This window comes from Heterodontus francisci, chromosome 7 (assembly GCF_036365525.1).
Source record: "Heterodontus francisci isolate sHetFra1 chromosome 7, sHetFra1.hap1, whole genome shotgun sequence".
Taxonomy (NCBI): domain Eukaryota; kingdom Metazoa; phylum Chordata; class Chondrichthyes; order Heterodontiformes; family Heterodontidae; genus Heterodontus; species Heterodontus francisci.
Genome location: NC_090377.1, coordinates 38,398,933 through 38,420,573, shown reverse-complemented (window position 1 = coordinate 38,420,573; position 21,641 = coordinate 38,398,933). Strand labels below are relative to the sequence as shown.

General features: G+C 45.1%; 1 protein-coding gene across 4 annotated transcripts in view; it reads right to left on the bottom strand.

Annotated features, from left to right (window-relative positions):
• LOC137371926 (low-density lipoprotein receptor-related protein 1-like) overlaps positions 1–21,641 on the bottom strand; it is a 1,827,029-nt gene that overhangs the window by 152,077 nt on the left and 1,653,311 nt on the right. For all 4 annotated transcript variants that reach the window (XM_068035008.1, XM_068035009.1, XM_068035010.1 and 1 more), the window contains exon 70: positions 6,329–6,458. In XM_068035008.1, the coding sequence (XP_067891109.1) occupies positions 6,329–6,458 (130 nt within the window). The remainder of the gene's footprint in view (positions 1–6,328; positions 6,459–21,641) is intronic.

The window sequence follows — 21,641 nt, the reverse complement described above, 5'->3', positions numbered from 1 at the left end:
AGGTATCTCCAGTGATGGCTCCTCTTCCCACTCCTGCACCATTACCTCTGGAATTTGCCCAAGGGGCTGGCCTTTGCCTGCTCATCTTCCTCATACACATGCTGTCCCTTGTCAATATCATCCACTGACATGAGTTCACCTTCCTTAGGTGCACTGAGACCACTCAGTTCTACCTCTCCACTATCTTTCTTGACCCTCTTCAAAATTTGTGTTGGCAAACTACTTGTCTGATACCCAGCCATTGTCTTCTGCTCCCACCACAAAATTGAGGCCATTGCCACAGATTGAATTATATTTTTGTGATGCAAGTTCACAGACCTGAGACATTACCTCTGGGCTGAATTTTCCTGCCTCTTGGGTTTGGACTGTGGGGTGGGGGGGGCGGGGGCGGTGGTAGGGGTGGGAAGGCATCAGGAGGGGTGACCGACATTTTACTGTCTCCACGGTATATTGCCAGTGGTGGGCACCTCAGTGGCCCAGCTACCTGCCGGGCAGCCAATTGAGCTATTTAAGAGCACAATTAAGGTCCACCTTCCGCCCCAGCGAGCATTTGGCCCACGTTGGGAGGGCTCGCCACCATTTGGGGAGACCACCAGGAAAGCCCTGCGTGCCTCCCAGCAGGTTCCCAGGGGCCCTCATTGATGGGTGCTTCATATCACAGAATCACAGAATCGTTACAGTGCAGAAGGAGGCAATTCGGCCCATTGAGTTTGCACTGGCTCTCTGAAAGAGCAATTCCCTCAGTTCCATTCCCCTGCCTTCTCCCCATAACCCTGCATATTCTTCCTTTTCATATAAGAGACTAATTCCCTTTTGAAAGCTTCAATTGAACCTGCCTCCACCACGTTCTCAAGCAGTACATTCCAGACCTTAACCACTCGCTGGATGAAAAAGTTTTTCCTCATGTCACTTTTGCTTCTCTTACCAAATATTTTAAATCTATGCCCTCTCGCTCTCAATCCTTTCACGAGTGGGAACAGTTTCTCTCTATTGACTCTGTCCAGACCCCTCATCATTTTGAATACCTCTATCAAATCACCTCTCAGCCTTCTCTTCTCCAAGGAAAACAGTCCTAACTTCTCCAATCTATCTTCATAACTGAAATTCCTCATCCCTGAAACCATTCTCGTGAATCTTTTCTGCACTCCCTCCAATGCCCTCATGTCTTTCCTAAAGTGCGGCACCTAGAACTGGATGCAATACTCCAGCTGAGGCCAAACTAGTGTCTTATACAAGTTCAACATAACTTCCTTGCTCTTGTACTCTATGCCCCTATAATAAAGCCCAGGATACAGTATACTTTATTAACTGCTCTCTCAACCTGTCTTGCCACCTTCAATGACTGATGCACACATACACCTAGGTCTCTCTGCTCCTGCACCCCCTTTAGAATTGTATCCTTTATTCTGTATTGTCTCTCCATGTTCTACCAAAATGAATCACTTCACATTTCTCTGCATTGAACTTCATCTGCAACCTGTCTGCCCACTCCACCAGTGTCTATGTCCTTTTGAAGTTCTACACCCTCCTCACAGTTCACAATGCTTCCAAGTTTCATATCATCTGCAAACTTTGAAATTGTGCCCTGTACACCAAGGTCTAGGTCATTAATATATATCAGGAAAAGCAAGGGTCCCAATACTGATCCTTGGGGAACTCCACTACAAATGTTCCTCCAGCCCGAAAAACATCCATTAAGTACTACTCTTTGTTTCCTGTCACTCAGCCAATTTCGTATCCATGTTGCTACTGTCACTTTTATTCTATGAGCTACAAGTTTGCTCACATGTCTGTTGTGTGGCACTGTATCAAATGCCTTTTGAAAGTCCACGTACACCACATCAACAGCATTGCCCTCATCAACCGTCTCTGTCACCTCCTCAAAAAACTCCAGCAAGTTAGTTAATATGATTTTCCTTTAAGAAATCCATGCTGGCTTTCCTTAATTAACTCACATTTGTCCATGTGACTATTGATTTTGTCCCGAATTATTTTTTCTACAAGGTTTCCCAGCACCAAAGTTAAACTGACTGGCCTGTAATTGCTGGGCTTATCTTTATACCTTTTTTTGAACAAGGATGTAATGTTTGCAATTCTCCAGTCCTCTGGCACCACCCTCGAGTCTAAGGAAGACTGAAAAATTATGGCCAGTGCCTCTGTGATTTCCACCCTCACTTCCCTCAGTATCCTTGGATGCATCTCATCTGGTCCTGGTGCCTTATTCATTTAAGTACAGACAGCCTATCTAATACTTCCTCTTTATCAATTTTAAACCCCTCTAGTGTCTGACTTACCTCTTCTTTCAACATTGCCTTGGTTGCATCTTCTTCCTTGGTAAAGACAGATGCAAAGTATTAATTTAATACCTCAGCTATGTCCTCTGCCTCCATGTGTAATTCCCCGTTCTGGTCCCTAATCGGCCCCACTCTTCCTTTTACCACCGTTTTACTATTTACATGCTTATAGAAAACTTGGGATTTCCCTTAATGCTAGCTGCCAGTCTCTTGTCATGCTCTCTCTTTGCTTCTCTTATTTGCTTTTTCACTTCCCTTCTGGACCTTCTATATTGAGCCTGGTTCTCAATAGTATTTTCTAGCTGGCATCTGTCATAGGCACACTTTTTCTTCTTTATCTTAATTTCTACTTCTTTTGTCATCCAGGGAGCTCTGGATTTGTTTGCCCTATTTTTCCTCTTCGAAGAAACATACCTTAACTGTGCCGAAACTATCTCTTCTTTGAAGGTAGCCCATTGTTCATCATCTGGTTTTTCTGCCAGTTTTTGACTCCAATTTATTCGCCCCAGCTCCATTCTTATCCCATTGAAGTTGGCTTTCCCCCAGTTAATTATTCTTACCCTGGATTGCTCTTTTTCCTTTCCCATAGTCTACCTAAACCTTATGATACAATGATCACTATCCCCTAAATGCTCTCCTACTGATACTTGATCCACTTGGCCCACCTCATTTCCAAGAACCAGGTCCAGCAGTTCCACCTTTCTCGTTAGATGAGCAACATACTGTTGTAGACAATTTTCCTGAACACAGTCTAGGAACTCTTGCCCCTCACTGCCCTTTATGCCTCTATTATCCCAGTCTATGTTTGGATAATTAATGTCCCCCATTATAACTACCCTATAATTTTTGTACCTCTCTGTAATTACCTTGCAAATTTGTTCCTCCACGACCTTCCCACTAGCTGGTGGCCTGTAGACAACACTGAGCAACGTAAACACACATTTTTTGTTCTTAAGCTCTAGCTAAATTGATTTTGTCCTCGACCCCTCTGGGACATCCCTTCTCTCCAGCACTGCAATGCTCTGCTTAATCAATACCACCACCTCTCCCCCTTTTTTCCCTTTCCTATCTTTCCTGAACACCTTGTATCCAGGAATATTTAACACCCAGTCCTGCCCTTCTTTGAGCCAGGTCTCTGTTATAGCCACAACATCATATTTCCACATGGCAATCTGCACCTGTACCACACCAGTCTTATTAACCACACTCCGTGCATTCACATACATGCACATTAACCCTGATTCAGACTTCATTACTTTCTCCCTTACTCTGACCCCGCCTAATAACTTACTATTCCCTACTCTCGTGCTATCTATCTCCCCCAGTATTCTGTGCACCTTGGTATTCTTCTCTGATACTTGCTCCTGGTTCACACACCCCTGACATGTTACTAGTTTTGCTTCCCTCCAATCTGAGCTCCGTCTCAGGTTTCCATCCCCCTGACAATTTAGTTTAAACCCTCCCCAACAGCACCAGCAAATCTCCCTGCGAGGATATTCATCCCAGCCCTGCTAAGATGCAAGCCATTCATCTTGTACAGGTCCCACTTGCCCCAGAACTGGTCCCAATGTCTCCGAAATCTGATGCCCTCCCTCCTACACCAGTTCCCCAGCTATGTGTTCAATTGCTCAATTCTCCTATTCCTATGCTCACTCGCACGTGGGACTGGGAGTAATCCTGAAATTACTACTTTTGAGGACCTACTTTCTAATCTCCTTCCTAGCTCCCTAAAATCTGCTTTCAGAACCTCATCCCCCTTCTTACCTATATCATTGGTACCAATGTGGATGTTCACCCCCCTCTAACCCCCCAAAAGAATGTTGTGCAGCCGTTCCATGACACCCTTGGCTCTGGCAACAGGAAGGCAACACACCATCCTGGAGTCACATTTATTGCCGCAGAAACGCCTGTCTGTTCCCATAACTAACAAATCCCCTATCACTACTGCTCTTCCACTCCTTTTCCTCCCCTCCTGTGCAGCTAAGCCACCTGCGGTGCCACAAACTTGGCTCTGACTGCACTCCTCTGAGGAACCATCACCCTTACCAGTATCCAAAATGGAAAAACTATTAGTGAGTGAGATCATATCAGGGGCCTGCTGCACTACCTGCCTGGTTCTCATAGACTGCCTGGCAGTCACCCATTTCCTATCTGCCTGCATGCTCCAACCTGCGATGTGACCACCTCCCTAAAAGTGCTATCCGCATAGCCCTCCACCTCACGGATGCACAACAGTGACTCCAGCCACTGCTTGAGTTCTGAAACCCGGAGCTCAAGCTTGTGCAGCCGGGAACACTTCCATGACCCACGGAGGGGTCGCCCAGTGGCAATGACTGTCCCCGGTAATGTGCCACAGGTGCTCCACGCATCCCAATTCCAATTGCCGGGGTCTGTCTGCCTGGCCACGGCCTCCTCATAAAAACCTACCTACTCTTTGAGGGCGCCTTTCTATTGAGGCACCCTCTCCTTCGTGTTGCAGCCTCAGTAGTGGCCATCGCTAGCAGTGGCATTGCCGCGGCTGCTGGCCCTCTGATTGGGCTGGCAGCTCTCGGGTGCGGACCACTGTCATCAATTGTCCCAGGCAAAATACTGTTAATTGGCTGCCGCAGACAAAATGCTGCCCCAGGGTCCCACTGCCTGCCGGAGTGGGGTCGGCTCCCACTTTCAGCCCCCCTGGTGGGACTTCAGTCACCACCGAGAAATCCAACCCTCTGTTTGTCTCTGCAGATGCTGCCAGACCTGCTGAGAATTTCTAGCATTTTCTGCTTTTATTTCAGATTTCCACCATCCACAGTATTTTTCTTTTTTAGATTTTTCTCAACCTTGCTGTGCTATTCAGCCACGAGCTGCGTTTTTCACTCCATATCCTTTCCATCGAAGACCACCTATCTCCATAGTTCCAGCAAAAAATAGGGCTATTTTGCCTCTCAAACTTTGCCATTAATTCTCAGAATCTGGTTGTATTGTTGCATAGTTTGTTCTTTTTGTGACTGAGACCTTTTATTGAAGGAGAATAAAATTGTTTCTCATGTTGATGATACTTTTTTTTTGTACTGTTCCAAATCTTGGTGCAAACTAAGTGTGTAAACTGTGTAAAATGTATGAACTCCATTTCCTTTTCAGATAGTGAATGGTTTTGTTCTTCCTCAGTTTTCCTTTTTGCAGTCTGTCATTGTTGCTGCGATTCTCCTGCCAGGATAACAAAGATTGTGAAACTGCAGGTCTGCAATTTGCTCAGTTGGCTAGATTGAAGTGGGAATCACCATGACAAAATTGGTTGGATAAGAAATAGGACCATCTATTCTGATAACTGATCATTGCTCACTCTTTTTATGATTATATTTCATTCTTCACCCCAAGTGAAATGTGACAACATTTCTCTATGAGCTATTTTTAGCATACTGGTTAACATATGTGTATTAATTTTTTTTATATTCGTTTGTGGGATGTGGGCATCGCTGACTAGGTTATTCTGGTGCATACTATTTAACAAAGTCATCAATCCTCTGCATCGTTATGTTGTTGACATTGCACTGTGTAATGGTAGCAAGGCATGCACTAATGCATTGTATGGAAAATTCCGCCCAACTATTTTAACAAAGGCATTAACCTGTTCAAAAAAATGAATTAGTATGTTCAGTAAAATAAAAGAGAGGGATTTTATATTAGTTTGTTACTAATATTGTACAGCATGCTAGCAACCTTTAAGTTGTTCGCAAGTTAATGTGACCACTTCAAACTGTGCACGAACAAAACACACTGAGGAATTTAAACTCCCTCATGTAGGTAGCAGACAATGAGAAACATCTGGCTCTGAAGGCATTCAAAGTGGTGACATAAAACTATCAACCAAGGACCTACCATATGGCAACAGAATTTACTTTGCATAAAATGTCAAAGCATAGCCATAAAATCCTGGCAATAAACAAGGCTCACTCATATAGTAGTATATTCTGTTTAGGCACATATCATTCTAATGCAAGCTGAAAATTAAATGGATAAAAGTGAAATAAATGTTAAGCTATTTCAGTTACCTTGTTCACAGTTTTCTTCATCGCTACCATCTAGACAATCAGTCTCTCCATCACAATGCCACCTGACAGGAATACAGTGGCTATGCTTACACTGGAACTGATCTTCTTTACATTTAATTACACAGTCTTTCTGTTAATATAAATCACATGCAAGATTTAATTTAATAATGTTTGTCACCAATGGCATATGGCTAATTACAATGGATTCACAAATTACAAAGGCATGTTGTTAATCATCCGTTGTAAATTCCGAAGTGTTAATGACAAATAAAATGTAGTCCTTTTATTTCTAATCAAGCAAAGATGGCAAGAACAGTTACTCAGGAGCAGCACATAAACCCAGGAACAGGTAGTATTCAGTACACAGTGAAGTAAGAAGAAGCAATTCACAAAATATGTATAGAAATTCTGCATAGAATCATTTATTTATAGCAATACTTGCAAATCATTTTCTCCAGGAAACAGAGACTACCAAGGACCACATATTTAATTTTAACACGCCATTATATTTAATCATCGGCAATAATGCAGGAGATGATGGGATGTGAATTTTTGCTTTAGTATATCTGTTAAACTCCAGCAGAATTCATAGTTCTTGATATCCACACAGAATCACTAAAATTTTCATTGCTTGTTAATAGCTCTTACTAAATGCTAGTGCTCAAAAGTTCAAAATCTTCATGATAAAGTTATTCTTGCTCAGATCATCATAGTTTATCAATCCAGAAAAAAATACACTCATAGCATCAATCAGCGCTTTTGCCTCCATTTCCCTACTCAGGAGTCCACTACATGGGTTTGGTTTATGCTTTGGGCACAAACAGCAAACTGGCCGCAGATTTTACTCAAAATAGCACTGGTTTATGGAATTGATTTTTTTTTTGCTCAAGTTTCTGCTCAAATCCATTTGCACATTGCCAAATGTAAAATTATCCATGAACCAGAGTAATCGGCAGTGTTTTAGAACATAATTTCTTTTGCATTAAAGAATATTCCATGACATATTTGAGATAGGTAACCTGGCACATTTTTATGAATACAGCTGAAAATTGGTTTATCTGTAAAAATAAACATTATTAATAAAACTCTATCACGTGTGAGTAACTCGATTTTACATAATTGAAAATGACTTTGAAATACACCTAGTATATATCTAATTTCATTAGTATACAGTTGTCAGTTTTCTAGTAAATCAAATATTTTTTAATATTTAAAATCTTTTGAAAGATGCCTGTTAGTGCCCTTGTGCCTACAAAAAAGCTTAATTTTAACATCCTGCTCAACGACCCACAAACTGACGCAATAAGCTGAAACTCACAATGGTGATCAATTTGATCTGAAAGCGTGACCAGTTTTGTTGGCAGGACCAGCTTCTGGCACACTGTTTCTTTAAACCATCGCATAAGATCATAGAAACTCGATTTACACTGAACATAACGTGTACTTAAAATTCTGTGATCTTTCGGGCAAATTGCACCATGAGCTTAACCTAGTGAAAATTCTACTCCATGTTTATCACATTTTTATACAAAGAAAACCTTTCTGTCATCAGACCGATATTTGCCTTTTACCAGTTTCAGCCTGTCTCTCCTTGTCCAGTTTAATCTGAAGTAGTATTCTAGATTTACCTTCTCTATATCTAATATATGTCTCCATGGGTTCCTTCTGAATTACCTCCTTTGGAGGCTATAGAGAGATCTGTTTTTTCCAATAGTCCTCATAAATCAGTTCTCTGACACTAGGGTTCAGCCTTAGGTTCTTTTTTGTATTACCTTCAGTGTTTGAACATTTCTCTTGTGTCTTAGTGACAGGGCCCAGTATTCAAGTTTAAGTTTGACAGGAGTATTGTAAAGTTTTCACATGACATCTATGAATTTCACTCAACTGATGTAGTTCAGCATTCTATTTGTTTTCTCGATTACTGTGTCACAGTGACTGGGAATGTCAAATGTCAAGTCTATTGCTAACTCTAGATCACTTTCGATTTCTTCCTTAGCTATTTTAACACCATAAATAGAATAAATGTACTGCCAATTTTTTCTTCCAGTGTGCAATAAGTTACATTTAACTGCACTGAATTTCATCTGCCACGGTTTGCCCACTTGTATGTTTTATCTAGCTTATTGTGTAGTTTCTTGGCTGCTGTAGACTCAACAACCACTTTCTATTGCTTCAGTTTAATGTTGCCTGTGTAATTAACCAGTTTATTTTGGACCTAACCAGTAGTCACTGTTCAAATTAGGAACAATGATCTTTGGAACGTTTCACTCAGTACCACTCCTGCACCCTACCATCACTCTGCTAGCATATACTTGATCCTTCCTTCCTTCATTTTCAGGTTTTCCATCTCTCTACCTCTTTCTCCTCCTTTATGACCCTCCATAAAATCTACTTATTCGACCAAGCTTTTGGTCATCTGTGTTAATTGTATATCAATTGTATTTAATTATGTGCAGGTGGAGGGCATTAATTGGGTTTCACTTGGGCACATATAAAAAGACACTAACTGAAACTATGGTGTGGTTGAGTTAGGAGGCGTATGCTGGTAATGCGTCACTTTGTAAATAAATATAAGACTGAGTAAAGATTGGCTCCAGTATCATCCTTCACCCACTGGCTTTCCAGAATAGAACAATCTGTCCGAATATCTCCTTACGTGGTTCAGTGTCAAATTTTGATAATACTATAATGCTCCTGAGAAGCACCTTGGGATGTTTTACTATGTTAAAGGTGCTATATAAATTCAGTTGTTGTTGTTTCTGGGAACTACCACCACTTTAAGCTGGGTGGCAGCCATTCATGTGGAGCTCTGTCAAGGCTCTCTGGAAGTCTAAGGACACCACATCATAAGGCTTTGTACAGTCCACTTGAGATACCATTTCCTCAAAAGATCATGGAGGTTTTTCAAATAGTCCTTCATTTTCTAAAGCCATGCTGTTGCTATTTAAAAGGTTATCATATAGGTAACTTGCACATTTACTCCTGCTAATTGATGCTATGGGTGAAACTTGCAGCTTCGGCAGGGAGCAAATGAGTGCAATGGAATGGAAAATTATGCATATAATGGGCAGCCGATCTGATACTACCTGTTCTTTATACGTCCCTGCCAAAGCTGAAAGCTCTGCTTTATTATTTTACCAGCCATTGACATATGTCTAATTGGCTGTACTTACCTCAGTCTGTTGTGCTACCTTTTCAAATTATGGGTTCTACATTAGACTGTCACCAATCTAGTGACATAAAAGCAAAATACTGCAGATGCTGGAAATCTGCAATAAAAACAAGAAATGCTGGAACCACTCAGCAGGTCTGGCAACATCTGTGGAAAGAGAAGCAGAGTTAACATTTCGGGTCAGTTCCGAAGAAGGGTCACTGACCCGAAATGTTAACTCTGCTTCTCTTTTCACAGATGCTGCCAGACCTGCTGAGTGGTTCCACCAATCTAGTGACACTTAGCATTCATCAACTTCCATATGATTACTGTCAGCATTTAATAAATCTTTCTCTGTATCCCTTTTAGTACCTCCAGATAAATACTACCAATCCCTGTGATTATGTTGTTGGGTGATCAGCTAGATAGATAATGTGGGGAATATTAAAGCCCATGATATGACCAGTGCGATAGTCCACTGAGAACAGGGGAAACCAGTATAAATAAATGACAATACATTGAATGCCTACATTCAGAGTTCAAACCTTAGAACATCAAACTGGAATTTTAATTAATGGTCAGAATTGTAATGTTTTTTGTTAATATAATTTAGATTGGGGCTCTACTTTAAGAGATGTAACTGCTGTTGCCTAAATGGATACACAAAAGTAGAGGGTTTGGTGAACATGCTGCTGGCACTTGTAAAAAGGATCATACAGTTTCCCTTACTGTTATGAGATGCAATGAACCCTTTAATTGCTGAAAACAACAACATACCCCGACAGCATGGTGACATAAGAAATTTAAATATTAATTCTAAAAACAGAAACTTCCTTCACAGAATGGCCATTTGAATTTTACAGGATGTTATTCAGAATGTAAAAAAATTACAGAACATCCTGTATACTCATCCGTCACTTTTTATAATCATCTTACCAATATTATCAATCTGTAAAGAAAATTCTTGATTCAAAAAATATTCATTTTATTAATGATAAAACATAATCCAAGGGCAAACATATTGGCTGGAATTTTCGTTGCGGGATCAGATCCCTGATGCCCTGAATGTTTCTGGGTCTCGACCCCATGCCGCGTTAGTGCTATTTTCATATATAAAGAGCCTAATTGGCCCAGGGTTGAGTCTGGCATCCAATTTACGGTGCCAGAAGCATCCTGGAGGTGCGACTAGGTTACAGAGGGCTATTTTAAAAGGCTAATGGCAGCCAAGACTGTACTTGCCTTTGCCTTCAGAAATGCAGCAGCAGGGAGATCGGAGGGCTAATGTTGGCAGGAATATGGATCCCCAGCTGGCACCCTGCTTTTCTAATCTCTCCCTGGAGCCACTTCTCCGCAGTAGCAGAGAGAAGAGCAGTGTTTATGATGGAAAAATCTGCCGAGTTAGACCAAGAGGACTTGGACAGAGGTGGCCAATGGGACTTATGAGAAGGACCCAGTTACAGTGTAGGAAAAGTTTCAATGACCTCTTGCAGTCTGGTAAGGCGAGTGGCCAGCAGCACTGGATTGATTGGGCACCAACTCGCGAAGCACAAGAATACAAGTGAAATGACCTCACAGCATGTCCATCGTTCTCCCTAACATTGTCAGATCAAGTGTACAGTTGCAAAACTGAGATGCAGCCACCCTCACATATGGGGCGACTGTCAAGCAGGGACATCACTGAAGGGAACATCAGCCCACGTGCATTTCGTGCTGGAAGAGATGAGGGAGGGCAGCCCACTTATGGATCATTTTCCTCTCATCCTGTAGGAGAGGAGAGCCCATAACACTCAAGAGAAGGTCAGAACGGGTAGTGGAGTGACCCAACTCCACATTTTGACCCCAATGAAGGAGGCAGCACTGGAGATCACCAAGGAGTTCATGAGGCATCAAGTGGGGGATGGTGAGATGGGAGGCCATGAACAACGGGGTCACTGGGTGAGGCTTTCTTGAGAGGAGGCTCCTGCCCAATGCGTGCTATGGATTTCAGACCACTGTAATCTGAGGGGATGGTTCTACTGGGGCACCTGGTGAGTTTACATTTTCTTGTATTTCCCACAGGGCCAGTTGCAGGCGGCGAGCGAAGTTGACCTGCTCAAGCAGGTGGTTTGGGAGGGGGAACGTCCACGGAACCTCCACCGTCACATCACACCTCAGCACCTTCCACCAGCGCAGACACATTCACTTCGGTTGGACCCCAGATTAGCATAGAAAGGGGAGAACTGGGTGAACCTCACATCACGAGTGAGCTGGAGGGGGAGGGGGAGGCAAAGTCAGCTGTGGGCAGTCCTCCTGGGAAGACGGAGGACAGACACAGTGATGCTTTGGAGGGTTAAGATGCTGGGCCTCAGGTGTCACAAACAAGGAGGGTCTTCCTCCAGAACCAAAGGCAGATAGATTTAGAGTTTCCTGAGGCCTTGAGGAGCCTTGGACAGGCAATGGAGGAGTCCTTTCAATGCACGTGATCTGTCATGGCTCTGGGATTCGATTGTTTGAGTTCCTCCATTGAGAGATTGGGCAACCTCTTGGAGATCCATATGCAGCACCACTTTAAGTAGGTGCAGGAGCAGCGCGCTGATATGTGAGACACTATGTAGCATAGGCTGCTCAGTGTTGCTGTTGGTGCAGAGGTTCTTGGAGTGGGATTCCAGCTGTGTCCCAGTCAGTGGCCTCATCCAGCATCTAAGGATGCCAGAAAAGGGCTGAGACGGTCAATGCAGTAGATAAAGGGGCCACCCTGCAAGGGCACCAGCATCACCCTTCAGCCCCTCGTCCCCTCTGACTCAAGAACCAGGTGTGTGCCAAGGCCCTGTGACAAAGGCAGCCCCTGCAATAATGCAGGCATGGCAGCCTGTGGAGGAGCCCCCCATAGGCTACTCTAAGATGAGGATGGAAGCCAAGGCATCTCAGCCAGAGGCAGAGACGAGGCAGCAGGTCTCCACCTCATTCTCTGCCACACTGGGTGCACCCGTATATGTGGAAGAGAAAGGAAGGAGCCACACTGTTGAAATCATTTAATGGATCACCTGGGTGCTGTTCCACACATTTGTCAGTTCTTTTGTTGTCATCACAATATAACTTATTTATGTTATCACTCTGATATGTGTGTTATTGATATTTCATCTCAGAAGAGGAATGTAGCATTGTAGTGCGAGTGGGGGGAGTTGGAGCTCTGGGAATGTTATGTGTCCATGCCTTGTGATGTTGGCATGGGAATCCTCATTCTGCATGCTCATGGCTGGCAATGAAACCTCGCAGTTATGGGTCATAGTGCTATGATAGCTCTCTATGCTGGAAGGTGAGTTTTGGGGTCATCAGCCGAAAGGGGTCGGGTGGAGGGAGATAACAAAGAGCAAAGAACAGTACAGCACAGGAACAGGCCATTCAGCCCTCCAAGCCTGCGCCGATCTTGATGCCTGCCTAAACTAAAACCTTCTGCACTTCCGGGGACCGTATCCCTCTATTCCCATCCTATTCATGTATTTGCCAAGATGCCTCTTAAATGTCATTATCGTACCTGCTTCCACCACCTCCCCCGGCAGCAAGTTCCAGGCACTCACCACCCTCTATGTAAAGAACTTGCCTCGCACATCCCCTCTAAACTTTGCCCCTCTCACTTTAAACCTATGTCCCCTAGTAACTGACTCTTCCACCCTGGGAAAAAACTTCTGACTATCCACTCTGTCCATGCCGCTCATAACTTTGTAAACCTCTATCATGTCACCCCTCCACCTCCGTTGTTCCAGTGAAAACAATCCGAGTTTATTCAACCTCTCCTCATAGCTAATGCCCTCCAGACCAAGCAACATCCTGGTAAACTTCTTCTGTACCCTCTCCAAAGCCTCCACGTCCTTCTGGTAGTGTGGCGACCAGAATTGCACGCAATATTCTAAGTGTGGCCGAACTAAATTTCTGTACAGCTGCAGCATGATTTGCCTGTTTTTATACTCCATGCCCCGACCGATGAAGGCAAGCATGCCGTATGCCTTCTTGACTACCTTATCCACCTGCGTTGCCACTTTCAGTGACCTGTGGACCTGTACGCCCAGATCTCTCTGCCTGTCAATACTCCTAAGGGTTCTGCCATTTACTGTATATTTCCCACCTGCATTAGACCTTCCAAAATGCATTACCTCACATTTGTCCGGATTAAACTCCATCTGCCATTTCTCCGCCCAAGTCGGCAACCGATCTATATCCTGCTGTATCCTCTGACAATCCTCATCACTATCCGCAACTCCACCAACCTTTGTGTCGTCCGCAAACTTACTAATCAGACCAGCTACATTTTCCTCCAAATCATTTATATATACTACAAACAGCAAAGGTCCCATCACTGATCCCTGCGGAACACCACTAGTCACATCCCTCCATTCAGAAAAGCACCCTTCCACTGCTACCCTCTGTCTTCTATGACAGAGCCAGTTCTGTATCCATCTTGCCAGCTCACCTCTGATCCCGTGTGACTTCACCTTTTGTACCAGTCTGCCATGAGGGACCTTGTCAAAGGCTTTACTGAAGTCCATATAGATAACATCCACTGCCCTTCCTTCATCAATCATCTTTGTCGCTTCCTCAAAAAACTCAATCAAATTAGTGAGACACGACCTCCCCTTCACAAAACCATGCTGCCTCTCGCTAATATGTTTGTTTGTTTCCAAATGGGAGTAAATCCTGTCCCGAAGAATCCTCTCTAATAATTTCCCTACCACTGATGTAAGGCTCACCGGCCTATAATTTCCTGGATTATCCTTGCTACCCTTCTTAAACAAAGGAACAACATTGGCTATTCTCCAGTCCTCTGGGACTTCACCTGTAGCCAATGAGGATGCAAAGATTTCTGTCAAGGCCCCAGCAATTTCTTCCCTTAATCCCTTAGTATTCTGGGGTAGATCCCATCAGGCCCTGAGGACTTATTTACCTTAATGCTTTGCAAGACACCCAACACCTCCTCCTTTTTGATAATGAGATGACTGAGACTATCTACACTCCCTTCCCTAGGCTCATCATCCACCAAGTCCTTCTCTTTGGTGAATACTGATGCAAAGTACTCATTTAGTACCTCGCCCATTTCCTCTGGCTCTTTTTACATGTATAAAAAGCCTTGGGATTATCCTTAATCCTGTTTGCCAATGACTTTTCATGACCCCTTTTAGCCCTCCTGACTCCTTGCTTAAGTTCCTTTCTACTGTCTTTATATTCCTCAAGGGATTCGTCTGTTCCTAGTCTTCCAGCCCTTACGAATGCTTTCTTTTTCTTTTTGACGAGGCTCACAATATCCCACGTTATCCAAGGTTCCTGAAACTTGCCAAACTTGTCTTTCTTCCTCACAGGAACATGCTGGTCCTGGATTCTAATCAGCTGACATTTGAAAGACTCCCACATGTCAGATGTTGATTTACCCTCAAACAGCCGCCCCCAATCCAAATTCTTCAGTTCCTGCCTTATATTGTTATATAAAATCAGATGAAGCGCTGCTGAATCAGCATGGCCCTTGCTGCCATGCCAGCTTGAAATTCATCCTGAGGTCTGGGACGGCGTTGCTGGGCGTCCTCCGCTGCCTGGTTGCTGGCCACCTCTTGAGCGAGTCCTTCCTCCACTCTTCTTCCTCCCAATCCTCCTCTGAGGTGAACTGGCATTCCAGCTCCTCCTCCTCATCCATTTCAGGATCTCTTTGCACTGTCATGTTGCGCAGGGCACAGCAGACGACCAGGATACTGGAGGGCACTATCTGACTGGTCAAGGCAATGGAAGAACATCTTCAAGAAGCCAATGGTCTGTTCATTGCAGGTCATGTTAGGAGATGGCTCTGATTGTACTACCTCCTTCCATCTGTGTTTTGGTTTTGGATGGACATCAGGAGCTACCTCTTTAAGGGATAACCTTTATCCCCCAGCAGCCACCCATGGAGTCTGGGGGCTGGATTTTGTGCTGGAGGCTGGGCTCCTGGCGCCGGGCCAAAAAGGAGGGTGGGGGGGGAACCCCATGTCTGCCTTCCCCAACAATGCCACCACCCCCCCTGACCCCCACTGCTGGAGCAGTCCTTTGGATTTTTTTTGTCAAAGTTTTAGGAAGTGGGCTCCACATCCCTTCAAAGACTTTAAGGGGATAGGGATCCTGCCTCCGAGATGCTGGCCAATCACAGGGCTGGCAGCTCAGCCGTATTGGCAGCACCACCAGGAGCAGTGGCCACTGCCAGTACTGCAGAGACCTTGGACCCAAACCCAGCACTGGAACCCCAGAGAAGAGGTAGGTGAGGTGGGGTCGCCGGGGCCAGTCTGGAAGGCCCCAGTGAGGGGGTTTGGGGGGGGTGCTCTTGCGGTCTGGGGGAGGGGGTTCCCAGGGGGTGAATAGGCTGCCAGTGGGGGTTCTCCGTGGGCCACAAATCTCCCACGATGGAGGGCCCCCCAACCCCACAAAGCCTGCAGAGAGGGTGCCTCGTTTTACAAGGCGCCCTCCCCACGTGTTGGAAGCCCCCCCCTTCCCGCACCACCCCCAACCACTGCTGGTAAGATCCAACGGCGGCAGGAAGAGGCTTTTAATTGACCCTTAATAGGCCACTTAAGGGCCTCAATTTGCCTCTTGGCGGGAAGGCCATCATCAGCCTATCCCACCTTGAGGAAGATTGCTGGGTGAGGTGATGGGCCTTCCACCCCGCCACCTACCGCAATTATTTGTGCCCCCCCCCCACCGCCTCCGATCCTGCCTGGGGGGACACGTAAAATTCCGGCCTGGCTGTGGGCCTGAAGAGGTGGGGCACCTGGGACTCTCACAGGATAAAGGAGTCATGACAGCTGCCTAGGAACCAGGTGCAGACATGCAAATCTTGCTTCCTGTGGTCACAGACCAGCTGGACATTCAATGAGTGGTAGCCCTTTCAGTGGTCTGTCAGTGCCTTGATGGCAATGTGGGTGCAGTCGATGACCCCTTAGACCTGAGGGAATCCATTGATGATGGCAAAGTCCAAAGCCCTCCGTGCCCCCACTGGCCCATCTGTGTCAAAGTGGATGTAATGCCCTTCCTTCATGAAGATGGCATTCATGACCTACCTGATGGCATGCTGAGATGCCAACTGTGATATGCCAGCTAGTCTGCTGCTGATCCCTGGAATGAACTGGTTGCATAGAAATTCAGGGTGATGGTGATCTTGATGACTGCAGGTAAGGGACTGCCATGCGGGGGCTGTGAGGCTTCAAGTTATTGTGGTTCAGAGCTCACAGGCCCCGAGACCATCTGCCTGGATAAGTGTAGCTTCTAATGCACAGGTATTTGCAGGTAGCTGACTCTTGGGTGGTAGACCCGATGTGTTGGGTACCACCTTCTTCTCCTTACAATCCCCCGCTGTGCTTCTCTGCCCTCCTCCTGTCCAGGAGGTTGCATCTGCTTTAGCTCATCCTGGCTGCTCTGCCCAATGTCAGAGTAACCTGTTCTCATCTGAACTCCCTCAGCTGCTGCTCCTTTGATCACCAGGCCTTCCCCTTTCAACCCCAGGTGCCCAAGTGATGCCAGCAACCCCACATCCCTCTCCAGATTATTAACACTCATTACTGACAAATGCAAGTCTTGCAGCTGCAGCAATAGCTACTCTCTGGCACTTTTTGAGCAGTTGAGCTTTATCTTGGACCTCTGCATTATGTGAATCAACCCTTTCCATAGCCCTTTGCACTGTTCATGACTTCTACACCCTGCCATGTTCCAGACATGGTGTTTTCCCCATGCCCTTCCATTGAAATTCACAAACTACTCCCAATAAGCCTTTTAAGGAGCTCTTCAATGAGCTCAACGGGCAATTAATTGGAGGCATATGGGCTTGACGTTCTCTCCCTCCTGGAGTCCCTTTAAAAATAGCTTTGTTTTTCTGGGGGCAGCGAGACCCAATGCCAAACTCCGAGAATGTGATCTTCAAAGTGCGCACACCTACATCCGATCCCAATAGACTTTAAAAATTCAGCCCATTAAGCCTAACACCTAGGCATGATCCGAGGCTTGGGGTAATTTTATCAGTGATTTTTCAGGCAGATTTGAATTTGTTTCTTAATAAAAATATACCAACACGATCTGTTTATATTGCCCAAAATGATAAGACAATATGTGCAAATGTAAAAGTAAAATGTGTATGTTGCCACTTTATATATGTTGTCATATTCTATCCCACACAATGGCAGATGCAAGCCAGAAAAAGATAGGAACATAGGAACCGGAGTAGGCCATTTAGCCCCCTTGAGCCTGTTCTGTCATTCAGTAAGATCTTGGCTGATCTGCAACCTAACTCCATATACCTGTCTTTGTCCCATATCCTTTGATGCCGTTGGCTAACAAAAATCTATCAATTTCAGTTTTAAAATTAGCAATTGATCTAGCAGCAACTGGCATTTGTGGACAAGTGTTCCAAACTTTTGCCACCCTTTGCATGAAGAAGTGTTTCCTAATTTCACTCCTGAAAGATCTGGCTCTAATTTTTTGATGCTGCCGTCTAATCCTAGAATCCCCTGCTGGTGGAAATAGGTTCTCCCAATCTACCCAATTTGTTTCCCTTAATATCTTGAAAACTTCAATCAAATCACTCCTTAGCCTTCTAAATTCCAGGGAATACAACCCTAGTTTGTGTAACCTCTCCTTGTAATTTAACCCTTGGAGTCCAGGTATCATTCTGGTAAATCTACTTTGCACTCCCTCCAAGACTTCCTAAGGTGAGGACCCCAGAACTGCTCACTGTACTCTAGGTGTGGTCTAACCAGGATTTGTATAGCTGAAACACGACTTCTACACCCTTGTATTCTATTCCTCTAGGTACGAAGGTCAGCATTCAGTTTGTCTTTTTGATTATTTCCTGTACCTGTTCATAACATTTTAATGATTTGGATACCGAGACTCCAAGTCTCCTTAGACCTCCACTGTGTTTAGCTTTTCACCATTTAGGTGGTGCATTCCAAAGCTTGGCCCTCAAGGCCCAGAGCTGCTCGAGGTCATTTTGCAATGCCATCTGCACTTACTCCCAATGAAAGTCAGCAGCCTTCCACCAGCCATGCTGCAGCCACTGGGGTAGTTCTGTGTAGGAGTACTAGGACAGACAAAAGCACCCGCAAGACAACCACTAAAGAATGCACAAATGTGAATAGTTTATTTCTGTTCGTAAAAGTGGACATGTTTTTGAATAAAGATGCTATGGTAAGGTTATTGTTGAAGGCTTTTATTGCTTGATCTTGGCCAAGGGGACTCTGTGACAAGGCATCTCAGATGCGTGGTCACGTGGAGAATGGTGGAGTCATGGTGGTAAAGGGAAGTTCTCCTATGGGCGTCAGAATCTGTGCAGGTGCTCTCAGACAGCCCGACTGGCGCAAAGGGTTCCCAGATGCATCTGCCCTGCCTCCTCCTCCTCCTTCTCCGAGGTGGCATTGGCTGTGGACTCATGATGGCTGTGTATAGAGGAAGCAGCAGACCACTACGAAAGTACCTCAGCTGCAAGTTGGTTGGCTGGCCCTTTAAATAACATTAGTGAGGGGTCCCTCATGCAACTGAATGCATGTTCAGCTGGGTGTGATTAGCACAGGCATTCATTGAACCTGTGTGGTGAAGTTTGAAGACGTGTGCCAAATCAGCCGGAAGGTCTGACTGACGTCATGATCCGAACACTCCTGTGCTACCGGTGTTTGCACTGCATGCCCATGCTCTTCCCATCATGGGGGCCCATGCCCAACATGGCCAGCAATGCAGTGCGCCATTTTTACGCCTTTGGGGCTTCCTTAGTACCAGCACCATTTGTTTGATTTGCCTAATCCTAAAAAACTATTTCTGGACTTAAATGGAGTATGAAAGCAAGGAAGTTATGCTAAACCTTTATAAATCACTACTTAGGCCTCAGCTAGAATATTGTGCTCAATTCTGAACACCACACTTCAGGGGCGGCACAGTGGCGCAGTGGTTAGCACTGCAGCCTCACAGCTCCAGGGACCCGGGTTTGATTCCGGGTACTGCCTGTGTGGAGTTTGCAAGTTCTCCCTGTGTCTGCGTGGGTTTTCTCCGGGTGCTCCGGTTTCCTCCCACAAGCCAAAAGACTTGCAGGTTGATAGGTAAATTGGCCATTATAAATTGTCACTAGTATAGGTAGGTGGTAGGGAAATATAGGGACAGGTGGGGATGTTTGGTAGGAATATGGGATTCGTGTAGGATTAGTATAAATGGGTGGTTGATGGTCGGCACAGACTCGGTGGGCCGAAGGGCCTGTTTCAGTGCTGTATCTCTAATCTAAAAAAAAATCTAATCATGTCAAGGCTTTGGAGTGGGTGCAAAGCTGATTCACTAGAATTATACCAAGGGATGAGCGATTTCAGTTATGAGGAGTCACTAGAGAAATTGGTATTGTTCTCATTACAGCAGAGATGGTTCAGGGGAGATTTAGTTAGATGTTCAAAATTCTGAAGGTTTTTGACAGCGTAAAACAGGAAAAACTAAGTAGGGGAAACAGGTGGTTCTGTAATCAGAGGATACAGATTTAAGATAATTGGCAAAACAGCCAGCGGAGAGATGAGAAGAATTGTTTTGTCTGCAGTGAGTTGTTGTGATCTGAAATGCACGGTCCAGGGATAGGCACCAGCATAGAGCACCATGGACATCTGACAAAATTATTGACTCAGCCATGGACATGGAGGAAATTAATCTGTGGATAAAGTGTATAGCCAGCCTAATGCCATCAAAACACAGTCCGAATTAAAACACATTTCTCCCTATTTAGTGAGATACCTGCAATTATTTTTGCTTGCACAATGTCTGCCCACACACTTGATGCAGTAATGTGGAGAATCCAGATAGATGTCCAGCTGTCAGATGTGATCTTGATCTCTTTCTCTCCCCTCTCAGTGTCAATCGCTATCCCCTCCCTGTGTCCCTCTGTCTCCCCTCTCCGTCCATCTCTCTCCCCCTTTCTCTCCGCTCTCTCTCCCTCCCCATCTCTCTCTCTCTCTTCCCCCCACTCTCTCTCCGCTCACTCTCTCTCTCCCCGCTTTCTCTCTCCTCTCTCTCTCTCTCTCTGTCTCCCCCCCCCACTCTCTCTCTCTCTCTGCCCCCCACTCTCTCTCTATCCCTCCCACTCTCTCTCCCCCCACACTCTCTCCCCCTCTCCTCCACACTCTCTCTCTCCCCCACTCTCTTACCCCCCCACCCCCCTCACTCTCTCTCTCCTTCTCTCCCTCCCTCCCACCTGACCATTATTGAGCAGGAACAGCAGTTTCTGAACTTCGGACAGATTTGGATTTTTTGGTGGGCTTTAAAAAAAAAATCAGAAGCAGCAAGAAAACCCTGAATCTGTCCAAAGTTCAGAAATTGCTGTTCCCGCTCCCAGCACCTGTCAGCTGTGAAACTGGGTTGCGATTTTTTTTTACAACAAATCTGGTTGGAAAGAAGAAGCCAATGGAAAATTTTTGGTTGCTGAAATTACCAATCACGGATCTCAAAATATTTTACCATGGACACTGGTGTCCGTGTACAGACATGTTGCTGACCTGGCACTGTCTAAAAGGGTGGTGGAAGCAGGTTCAGTAGTAACTTTCGAAAGAGAATTGAATACATACTTAAAAAAACAAAACATTACAGTGCTATGCGGAAAGATTGTGTTTTCAAAAAGCTTGCACAGGCATGATACTGAATGGTCACCTGCTATGTTGATGATCCATCTCGGCCTCCTCCTGAAGTCCCCAGCATCACAGATGCCAGACTTCAGCCAATTCGATTCACTCCTCGTGATATCAAGAAACGACTAAAGGCACTGGATACTGCAAAAGCTATGGGCCCTGACAATATTCCGGCTATAGTACTGAAGACCTGTAATCCAGAACTTGCTGCACCCCTAGCCAAGCTGTTCCAGTACAGCTGCAGCACTGGCATCTACCCTGCAATGTGGAAAATTGCCCAGGTATGTCCTGTACACAAAAAGCAGGACAAGTCCAACCCGGCCAATTACTGCCCCATCAGCCTACTCTCAATCATCAGTAAAGTGATGGAAGGTGTCATCAACAGTGCCATCAAGCGGCACTTGCTTAGCAATAACCTGCTCAGTGATGCATTATGGACCCCTCAACCAAGGGGAATAGAGCCTTCCTATCCACTTTACCTAGGTCCCTCTTAATTTTATACACTTCAAATAGATCTCCCCTCAGCCTCCTCTGTTCT